The sequence below is a fragment of the Eutrigla gurnardus genome, assembly GCF_963514095.1.
Source record: "Eutrigla gurnardus genome assembly, chromosome: 8".
In the NCBI taxonomy this organism is placed as follows: domain Eukaryota; kingdom Metazoa; phylum Chordata; class Actinopteri; order Perciformes; family Triglidae; genus Eutrigla; species Eutrigla gurnardus.
This window is the reverse complement of record NC_139922.1, coordinates 10,530,384-10,541,794: the sequence shown is the minus strand read 5'-3', so window position 1 is coordinate 10,541,794 and position 11,411 is coordinate 10,530,384. Positions and strand designations below refer to the sequence as shown.

The 11,411-nt window shown below is 41.3% G+C and overlaps 1 protein-coding gene across 1 annotated transcript; it reads left to right on the top strand.

The window, feature by feature from the left end:
* Positions 1-1,192: 1,192 nt before the first annotated feature.
* On the top strand, positions 1,193-10,087 carry chrna4b (cholinergic receptor, nicotinic, alpha 4b). Its single transcript, XM_084016048.1, has 6 exons — positions 1,193-1,478; positions 4,013-4,164; positions 5,648-5,692; positions 5,784-5,893; positions 7,433-8,870; positions 9,493-10,087. The coding sequence occupies exons 1-6, from the start codon at positions 1,427-1,429 to the stop codon at positions 9,616-9,618; spliced, it is 1,923 nt and encodes a 640-aa protein (XP_083872174.1). The 5' UTR covers positions 1,193-1,426; the 3' UTR covers positions 9,619-10,087.
* The last annotated feature ends 1,324 nt before the right edge of the window (positions 10,088-11,411 follow it).

Sequence of the window (11,411 nt, the reverse complement as noted above, 5' to 3'; positions counted from 1 at the left end):
TTTATTAATTCCTGCTGGACTCTTGTCAGCAATCCAACTGAATATTCAACAATCGAATCTCTGATGGTAAGAGCGTACATCTGCGCTGCGGCAGCACACCGGTGAGAGAAATCTCTTCATCTGTCAAGTCACCGTTAGTCATCACCGGATCAAGAGAGCCGTGTCTTTGATTAGAAAAAAATCTATGTGTACACTGCGGGGGCTTTTCTCTGTGGGCTCATAGCGTATTTAAAAGAAGCATATCTGACACAGACATCTACAGCAGCAAAATATATCTCCGCCCGGACCTCTTTTGTTGCACTCTATCATGTAACACGGTCTTCCAAACCAGCTGCAAGTAAACACGACTCTTGAGTCAAGGTTTTTTCTTAAGTGTTTCCAGCTATTCTCTCACTTTGTGTCATCGAAACATGACAAGTGGGCACTGCCGGCGAAAAGTGAAGAAGAAAACAGTTGACGCACCTCAAGCAAGCGCAACTGTCTCAATAGATGGCCAGCTGTGACACTGAGCTCTGCTGACGTATAAGAGCTGTAAAGCAGACTGACGGGGAAGCACGAAGAAAGAGACATCTGATGACCCTGAGGGTCAGGGGTGTTTTAAAAGAGGAAGGAGGTAAAGGGAGAGGGGGACTCGAGATGATGTGCTCCTGGGAAACAGGGCAGAGAGGAAATTGAAGAGTATTCAGAGGTCCGATGAGTCATAGCCACGGGCTGCACACACACCTCACATATCTGGTCTGCAAACACACACACACTGCTCATGTATGTGTGTATATATATATATATATATATATATATATATATATATATATATATATATATATACCTTCGCCCAATGACAGCTGGGATCGGCTCCAGCCCCCCCGTGACCCTAAATACAGGATAAGCGGTAGAAAATGGATGGATGGATGGATGGATGGATATATATATATATATATATATATTCCCTCTTTCCGTTTCACAAACACACAGAAAAGTTCACTGTTTTTCACAAAAAAAACTGGCACAGAGGAAAATTAATAAGTGGGAGGGAAAGAGAGAAATGAGGTGTGTTTGACAGAGAGAGAGGGAGACAGAGAGAGAGAGAGAGAGAGCGAGAGAGAGAGATGAGGTGAGGAGGCGGAGGGATGAGAGGCGAGGGAGGGAGTAATGTAGACAGGGAGGTTGGAGAAGAGAGAGAGATAAGCCACACTTGGATTCCAGCGGAGTGAGCAGGGAGTTCCAAGTGTTGGATCAGAGAGACTAAACTACAGGTCTGTGGTCCTTTAGACGGGACAGAAGAGCAGGTGAAGAGACGGACAGATGGACACAGGAGGGACGCCAGGCCCGGGGCTGACACAGACCACCATGACCTCTCCATCTGGCTGTTTAACCTAATGACTGACCACCGGGATTGAGATCCGGCACAAGTTGGAGGGAGTTCGCTATGGATATATACAAATGTTTGAGTGTACTTTTCTTCACTCTTCCACCACAAGGTAAATCATTTCCCTTTCTGTATGTTGCAGTTGCTTCACCTCATTGTTTTTATCAACATAAGGGGGGGCTCAGAAAAAAAGGGGGGTATATTTTAAATATTTGCTTAAGGGAGGCTGGTCTATGTTTATTTGGAGAGCAGGTGTTTAAACTTTTACTCATCACATATTATATATATTTTTTTCGTTCATTTTGGGTTAGAATATAATTGCAATCAGCACCACAAAGTTGATGCCTGGGCCCAGATCTGTAATACATTTAACGATGAATCACTTCTTTATTCAAATGTGTGGCTGTTTTTCCTATATTGTCAATTTAGATTTGTTTATGATGTGAGTATATTATTTTGAGATATTGAAGGGAGGGTATTAGTTTTTTTATTCTAAGGGAAGAGTCCAAATATTTTTTTTTATTGAATAAAATCTAAAATTCAGCTCCCCTCCCCACCCTGATTATTTTTTCACAGTCCCTAATTGAGCTCCAGTCCCAGTATTGCATTAGAAAGGAAAGGATTTTTATTTTCTGAAAAGATGACAACCTTCAAGACACACTTTGTGGTTGTCAGTAGTTATTGAACAAGGAAGTGGAAGGTGCCTCCGTTGCTCAGTGACCTGGTAGCAAAGCTTTGTCTGAGCAGGCCTCACATGTATGGAAGGTAATATTTGCTGCTCGTGTATTATTAGCCAATGAGAGTACATTGATCAAATGAGGACAGAATTGGGTCTTGTATACATCTAGATAACCAAGCAGGACAAAACTGCGTGGCTTGTGCTTTGCAAAACAGAAAATAAATGAACATTAATAAAATTAGATTTGTTTTTTGTACCAGATTTTATTAACTTTACTGGATGATTTACATAATTTATTTTGTTCCATTTCGACTGTCTGCATGGATAAATATAAGAACAGATACCAACAATGAGAAGCATCCAGGGAAAGGGCACGATTTAAAGGAGAAGGAACTGAATATTCTCCCAAACACAGGAAAAAGAAAGTTGAGTAATCACATGACAGATGAACAGGTTCAGGTTTCTTGTTCTAAGTGTCTGGGAACACCACAGTCTGTACTGTTCTATTCACAGTGTCCTTCAAAGCTTTCATACAGATGTAAGCTCATTCAGCATTTCCTGCACACATTACTGCTCTAAATCCCCTCCACCTTATCTAGACCCAAGCAAGGCTGTTGTAGAATCAACTGGAGCATCCCAATTTACTTAATATCAGCTGCCTTCAACAGATATCGCTCTGGGTTGATGGGATGAAAACAAAAGTGGCTGTGTCGGTTCCTTCCGTCTGAAAACGCAAAGACATTTCAAGGTTGTTGAGCATCTTGATATGTCAAACACATTCAGGTGGAAATGGAAGTCAAGATATGGGTGGGTTGGGGGGGGGGGGGGGGGGGGGGGGCGCTATATCAATTTAATAAGATATTGATCTCAAGCCTTTACAAACTGAGGATGCCAGTTTTCAGGCAACTGAAGGACAGCCCATCAGTTTTGATTGAGTGAGCAGAAGAACCCAAGAGGAAGGCCGGCAGCAGGACAACACCTGTGTCCTTGTTCTAAGAATGCAGGTTACGACAGCATCTTTGTCCAAAAGACTGATAGATCCATAGATAGATACAATGCCCCCCACTTCAGGTATAATTTAATATTTTGTACAATACATTCAATGCAACGCTCCACACATGAGAAGGACATTGAAATATGCAGTAGTGCCAGGGATAATGATATATCAGTGAGGCCGGTGAAACAAAATCCCAGCCTATGATGAATTGCTGTGCCACTGAATTACCTGCACAGATGCACAATGTCCAGAATAGAGAAGCGCCTAATTAAATATGAAGAAAAATAATGTATTGGAATACAAAGGACATTGTGCTGTGCGATTCTCGGGACCATCCTCGGACCTTCATAATTGTTCTGAGACCTTGTTAGGTCATCCGGAGTGCGGAGGAGGGGGTGGGGGGGGGAGTTGCTCCAGAGCAGCCGTGGCAGAGAGCGAGAGGGGGGACGAGGGAGGGATGAGACGTCTCGGATCGCTCCATCAGCATGTCTGTCCAGAGACACAACGGATGTCCTCAGAATCAGATTCACGTTCCGCCTTTTCCTTCTCTCATAACTCACCAACCCCAACCCCCCCTTTCACTCTGATACAGTCTCGTGTAACCATACGCCACCTGTATAATAGAGGTCACCCTCTTTTTAGATTACACTCTGTACAGTGAATTATTCCCAGTGGCACAGATAAGTTATATCCATTATAGATGAATGTATTGTTGATGGTAGAAAATATATTAAGAATAAAAATAACTCATTGGAATTCATGGCTTCTATTTCAAATATTAATGTGCAAAAAAGAGAAACGATTCAAGGCCACTCTCATGTAAGAGCATCAAGGATAAACAGTATTAACTGAGGCATGTGCATTTATATGCAGTCGCACATTGTTTTAAATCCACATTAACTGACACATCGGGGCGTGTCATTGGTCCAAGCTTCCCTCATGTGTCTGATCTCTTCTTCTCTCCCCTCAGCTTGTTTCCAAGTTGTACCTCGTGCCCAAGCTGAAGAGAGGCTGCTCCAGGATCTGTTTGCACGTTACAATAAGCTCTCCCGGCCTGTGCAAAACACTTCAGACACGGTGCTAGTCCACTTTGGACTGTCTATTGCCCAGCTTATTGATGTGGTGAGTAAAATCTCAGCCAAATCTATTAAAGTTCAACTGAAATTAAATGGCTTCTGTTTTTTACTGCTGCAGCATCACGTACTCCATATTTCCTCTGAGGTATAAAATCAGGAGCCAAAAGGAAAAAAGTACATCATTTTTTGTTTCGTAATGGCACCCCCAGTTTTGCATTAATCTGTTGGCATAATATCAGTTATCTATATACACAGCCAATCAGATCGCTTAAGCTATTAATAAATCAGCCTTATATTAATCCAACACAGTCACCAGGAATGTTTCTTTTTGGCATGACACCTTTATTCAAACCATGAACCAAAAATATATTTTGTGAATACATTTGATATCAGCCTTGTACAACGTTTGCAGAGCATGGTTAACATTGTGAAACAATTTGTTAGGGTTAGCCAATGAAAGTACTTGATTAAATATAGAAAAAAGGTAATTTGTGTTCAAATTATAATGTAAATAAACAACATAATTATACACCAACCGCCCTGAGCAGACTTTCTTATGGAATTTAATGTAACAAGATTGAGAACGGTTACGTAACACGTGTCACAAAGGCACAGCTGTTCCATGACGGTCAGAGTCAACGTTTACTTTTGGTTTCACTCAGACACGAACAGCATTCTCCTGGGTGAAAGTCCTCTGTTTGTTTGAACAATCCAACACCCCTATATCACCACCTAAGATTCACCGGTGAAAAGTGCACTGTTGATGGCAGTTTGTTGGCCGACTTCCTAATAAGCTGGTGAGCTGCAGCACATGGGCTGGGAAAGAGAGATGAATCCAGATATAGAGATTACCCATCAGCGGAAATGAAACCACAACCGAAGAGATTGAATTATTTTTCACAAATGAAATTCACTTGTCAAGTATGCTAACACTGGCAATAAATATTCGAATCCAGACACAGCAGGTCTCAACAAAATATCATCTTTATCGTCTCTTGCCTCTTCGCTTTTCTTTGCATTACCTAAATGATGTCGCAGGGTTTCTGTTGACTCAGGTAAACTCTTTAGAAGGCCTTTAACCGCCATTTGAGCCACGTCAAGCTGACTGGTGCAGCTTCAATATGGAAAAAGCAGCCTGCATGGCTGTGTGGGTTGATTTCCAGGGTTTTGACACACAATTAGGGGTGACAGTGCTCCACATGGCTGGCAGTGAGCGTCAGCTCTTGGTGAAGTTGTCTTCCCCAACAGTGTGCTTTCACTGACTGCTGTGTCTTAGATGTTGCTGGGAAGGAGCTGCAGAGAGCAGCCTGCCAACAATGGAAGCAAAGCAACAAACACAATGCAGTGAGGGTGTTTCTGCACGAAGCACCTCCTAATGTGTTTTTTCTGTTGTATTACACAACTATATCATCTGTATTTATAAATAGAGGGTATTGATTTGAGACTGACATGCTGTTTTTCCAATTTACAATCTTTTGAAAGAAGCTCGATGTCAACATGTTTTCTCTCTTCTGTTTACATGAAATAAGGATGAGAAGAACCAGATGATGACCACAAACGTCTGGGTCAAGCAAGTATGTAATAATGATGGATAAAAGGCATGCTATAAATATACAGTTCAGTATAAAGCTACAGTGTATAAATATGATTGACACTTTCCGACAGGAATGGAATGATTATAAACTCCGCTGGGACCCGGAGGAATATGAAAACGTCACCTCCATCCGAATTCCCTCTGAACTCATCTGGAGGCCCGACATCGTCCTCTACAACAAGTGAGAATCTGCGTGAATAGCCTGTTTTAATAGGAAGTAGAGACTCTGGGACGTTCATGAGTGTTGCCACATTCAAGGAAAAATAACCATATAGCATCTAATATTCACATTCTAATGATTTAATACCAGCGGACGGTATGACTGGAGGGGAAACGTAAAGGTTCTGCAGTTGTGCCTTGTCCTCTGGCAATGGTCTAAAGTAATTTAGCTAAAATAAATGTGAACAAGGTCAACCTTAATGGATATGGTTACAAACATAGCTGGGTACGTCGAACAAAGCAATACATTAGGCTGGGAATTTGAAAATGAAATGTAAATTGGATGTGTTTCAAAGGGCTTCAGATAAAAGGCATCCTGTGTGTGTGCCCTAAGTAGAGTGTGGTTATTTCACTCAAAATTAGGGAAATCTGCTAAAACGAAAAAAAGAGGCATGACAGAATTAACTTACAACAAACCTGTCACATGTGCATCATAATACACGTATGATTGAACTTACCGTACTCATGATTAATTAACTGAGGCTCAGTCACTTATTTGTAGAAAACGAATAAGGCAAGACATACAGACTTTATTTGTAAAGCAAATTTACATAATATAATGGCTAAAACAACAAAATTATATTATAAATTATTTTGAGTTGAGCAAGATTTACATATAAAATCATGGGTGGGGCTCAGGTGTGTACTGCCAAAACCAGAATTATGGGAGAATTTCAACAGTGATTGATCTGATTAGTCAGGAGATGAGTGAGCGGAGGATGGGGCAGCTGTCACCATGGCAGTTTTTTCAGAGATTAGATCACTGACTCCCAGAATCTCTTCATTGGCACAACAAACAAGTCATTGTGCCAAAATTCACTTTTGTTTTATTGTTATTCACGCAGCACTGCACACCCAATCTTTGATTTGCTTATTGATACAGACATGTAAATGTGAGTGTCATCAGTATACATATATTGCATCTTTGGCAAATTAGGTAATGTAAGCATTTGGCCGAGTAATGAAGAGAAAAGACACAAATGATATATTTGAATCATAGACATTAACATTTACATTTAGGGCATTTAGCAGATGCTTTTGTCCAAAGCGACTTACAATAAGTATTTGTTGAAAGAAAGAAAGAAACCACGACATATCATTGCTGATAAAGTAAGAGCGAAAAAGTAGAAACAAGTGTTAGGTCCTCATCTGAGTAAAGAAGTAACTGTTCAGCAAGGATACCTTAAGTACAACAGTGCTATGATCAAAGAAAATAGAAGTGTATTTGTTTTTTAGTCATTCGAATAAACAAGTCTAATCTAGCTATTGCTTACTGGAAATCATTGCTTTAAATAAGACCTATGTATGGCATTTTACTATATGAGTGAAGAAATGTATTAAGTGGTTAAAAAATAGTCAACTCCATCCACTGAAGACAACCATAACATGTGGTTGAAAACAAGAGCATTTTAATTTAAAAGTATTTCTTGTCTCGAATTCAAAGTCTTGTAATGCAACTTTCCACTTTTCCCCATCCTTATTTCCTGTTCTTTATGTCCAGCGCTGATGGAGACTTTGCGGTGACCCACCTCACAAAGGCACATCTGTTCCATGACGGTCAGATAAAGTGGATGCCACCGGCCATCTACAAGTCTTCGTGCAGCATAGATGTCACCTTTTTCCCCTTTGACCAGCAAAGCTGCAAGATGAAGTTTGGCTCGTGGACCTATGACCGCGCCAAGATCGATCTGATCAGCATGGCCGGAGACGTAGACCAGATGGACTACTGGGAGAGCGGCGAGTGGGTCATTGTCAATGCAGTTGGCAAGTACAATACCAAAAAGTACGAGTGCTGCACTGAGATCTACGCGGACATCACTTACTACTTCATCATCCGGAGGCTTCCGCTGTTCTACACGATTAACCTGATCATCCCCTGTCTTCTTATCTCCTGTTTGACCGTGCTGGTGTTTTATTTACCGTCCCAATGTGGAGAGAAGATCACCTTGTGTATCTCGGTGCTACTGTCCTTAACAGTATTCCTCCTCCTGATCACAGAGATTATACCGTCTACGTCGCTGGTGATTCCACTGATTGGTGAATATCTGCTGTTCACCATGGTGTTCGTCACACTCTCCATCATAATTACTGTCTTTGTGTTGAACGTGCACCACCGATCACCACAAACCCATGGCATGCCTCACTGGGTTCGGAGAGTATTCTTGGACATGGTGCCTCGAGTCCTCTTCATGAAGCGTCCGCCAGGCACAGCCAAGCAGTCCTGCAAGAAGCTTATTGAGATGATGCACCGTCCGACCACCATATCTGCAACAGGCAACTCGCTGGCTTATTGGACAGGCTTAGAAACAGGGCTGAGACAGATGGGCCAGGTTGAGAACTCCCTTCCAAAGACTCCTTCCAAAAGCCCAAACATCCATGTCTGCTCCCCTTCTCCACCCTCTTCCCCTCTTGAGAATCACAACGAGGACGATCACCCACTGAAGGCCAACATTTTCTGCCGGTCCACATCCGGTCAGTATTCAGTTGTCTCGGAGAAACAATCCCTACGGGGATACAACTCTGCAGCCTCGTCCTCTTCTCAATTGTCCTTGCCCCCGACGTTGCCACTGGGTCCACTACGCAGCCTATCCAGGGAAGAACTGAATACACTGGCCCCAAACGGCCGCTCCCTCAGCGCAGAGCAAATGTGTGACCAACAGAGGGAGCTTCCTCAGAGAGGTGGGCATCTGTGTCGCTCCCACAGCTTCCAGTACTGCTGTCTGCATGATGAAGGGCCAGGGGTCATGACAATCACAGGGTGGGTGAAGAAACAAGCCTCTACAGATCACCTAGCAGGAACCACCACAGTTGAGTCCACTAAAGACGCAAGTACCCAACAGAACAGCGTGGTTCCAACTATTTCCCCAGCTATGCAACGGGCCATAGAGGGAGTTCAGTACGTCGCTGATCATCTCAGGGCAGAGGATGCCGATTTTTCAGTGAGTTGACAAATCATCTGCATTTTAGTAATCAGTACAGCCTTGGTAATGACCAGGTAGCAACCTCTGGTTCTGAAAAGTTACTCCAATGTCAAAGTACCTAAAACATGTATTCTCTCTACTAGTCTTTAGTGCAATTAAAAAAGTCTCAGTGTATAAGCACACAAATGTGCCTTGTGTGTGTTCCGAAGTCTCTTTGCCAAATTGTTATAAAACTTAACTTACATAATGACCATTGGACAAGTGATTTTACCTCACTGCTTCATTTCTGATTAATTAGTAATTGCTGCCTCTGTGGAATGGGAGAAAATGTGTACAATTATTCTAAAGTAAAATACAGAAGAAAATTGCATTCATTGAAACCAACATTACAATGTACTTTCTGTTTCTGGCCAAATAAGGCCTGCCTTTGAAACAATGGGTCCTCTGCAATTTGACCTTGAATTTTTCATAAGAGAGAAGAGCAAGAATTGACTGACATTTAGGCTATGCCTGCCTCATAATGAAAAAATCAGCCATTCGAGAGAAATCAATGAAGGGGAAAACTGACAGCTGGTAAAAAGAAAGGTGGTGTGGTGTGAAATTTGAAATGTCCCTCTCTGCTGTGTCTCTTCTCTGCTAGGTGAAAGAGGACTGGAAGTACGTGGCCATGGTCATTGACAGGATATTCCTCTGGATGTTTGTACTGGTGTGTATACTGGGATCTGTAGGACTCTTTCTACCTCCCTGGCTGGCTGGAATGATCTAGAATCTCACCATTGAAGGACAGGGAGTCAACGAACACTGACAGGAAAACAAACTGTCTTATATTGTAAAAAAAAAAAGAAAAAAAAGAAGATGGTTCATCAATTCTCTCTTTATTTTTCAAAGGAACTAAGTCACACTCCTTTGTCTTGCCCCGAGGTTATCAAAAGGTTACTCATGGAGAGACAAGATGAAATATCTCTCATTGATTCCAGTGGGCATATCAATTCTTTATGAGGGCAAAAGGCCAACAGCAGAAAACATCCATGCAAACCACTCCATTTTGACATTGACTTGTATCGCTCATTGTGTCACTTTCATGAAAAACAGAAGAATAGATTTTGACCAGAAAAACCAAGACTCAGGAAATATTTTTTTTTTTCTGAAAACATAAGATCTTTATGCGACTGTATACGGTTTGGGTTAAATCTCAATTTTAACATTACTTCAATGTCAGTGTTATAGAATCCTGAAAATGTATACAAATTTAAAGTTCCAGTGCAACCTGATTTAATTTCTTGGAAGGAGAGAGAGAGAGAGAGAGAGAGAGAGAGAGAGAGAGAGAGAGAGAGAGAGAGAGAGAGAGAGAGAGAGAGAGAGAGAGAGAGAGAGTGTGCGTGCGTGCGTGCGTGTGTGTGTGTGTGTGTGTGTGTGTGTGTGTGTGACCGTTTCTTGCAGTGGTTACTGCTAAGGTAAGCACACATCAGCTCTGTGATTTTCCTAGCAGTTAAATAAACATCTATTCAATATTTATTTTGTTACTACCACAGCACTTTGGTGTTCACCTTCACCCCCTGAACACCAGCCACCTAACAGCAGAATAGCAATGGAGTGATTGGTCTGTAGTTTTTCTATTATTTGGTCAAGCATGATTTCCAAGCCCATACTCATTAATTTTAGGCATTGATATTCAAAGTTAAAGGTGCATATCAATAAATACTTGCCTTTGATTTTGGGGATTGGGAGACATGTGTATTATTATTATCTTGAATACTTTTACACTGTGCTTATTGCAATCAGGTCGAGGTTTAATATTTACTTTTGAATATTTATAACAAAGGATACATACCAGCGAGGACAGAAGTGATGATGGATACCAATCACCAAGATATCACATATTTAAAAAACAAAAGGTATTTTTTGCAAAAAAGGTATTATTATTATTATTATTATTATTATTATTATTAGAATTACATTATTATTATTAATTATTAATGCAACTGCTTGTACAACTTGGCAGAGGACAATGAGCTGCATATAGTGTGAAATACTAAGGGTGCAGAGTGGGAGTAACGGATTACATTTACATTCTTGTACTGTAACAAAGTATTTTTTTTAAATTGCATCGATTAAAAAGAGTTTACCATAATCAATCACTAATTTACTGCACCACCAGGTGGGCATGCTCAGTGACCTGAATCAGACACACCTACGACAGGTGCATGCTGGGTCTGCGAAAATACTGAAGGCGAAAATGCTCACGGTGGATCCTCCAGTGACTTCAGAAGAACTTTTACTTCAGTGAGGTTTCTCTGCTGACTTAAACAATAATTTACACCGTTGAGACTGCAGAATCTCATCAAGCTTAACACCTTTGGACTGGTTATATCATGAAGGAGCAGTGAGGTTACCTGGAGAGTGACGTCCAGACAGGTGAGTACAACAATCTCCCTGAACATCCACTTATTTGGTGTAAAATCTATGCAGTCTCTCCTTTGCTTGAGTGGGTTGAAACATCTTTGTGTGATTTTGTTTTTTGCATTAAAGTAATCTGTTTAAAAAATATATTTTTGTTTG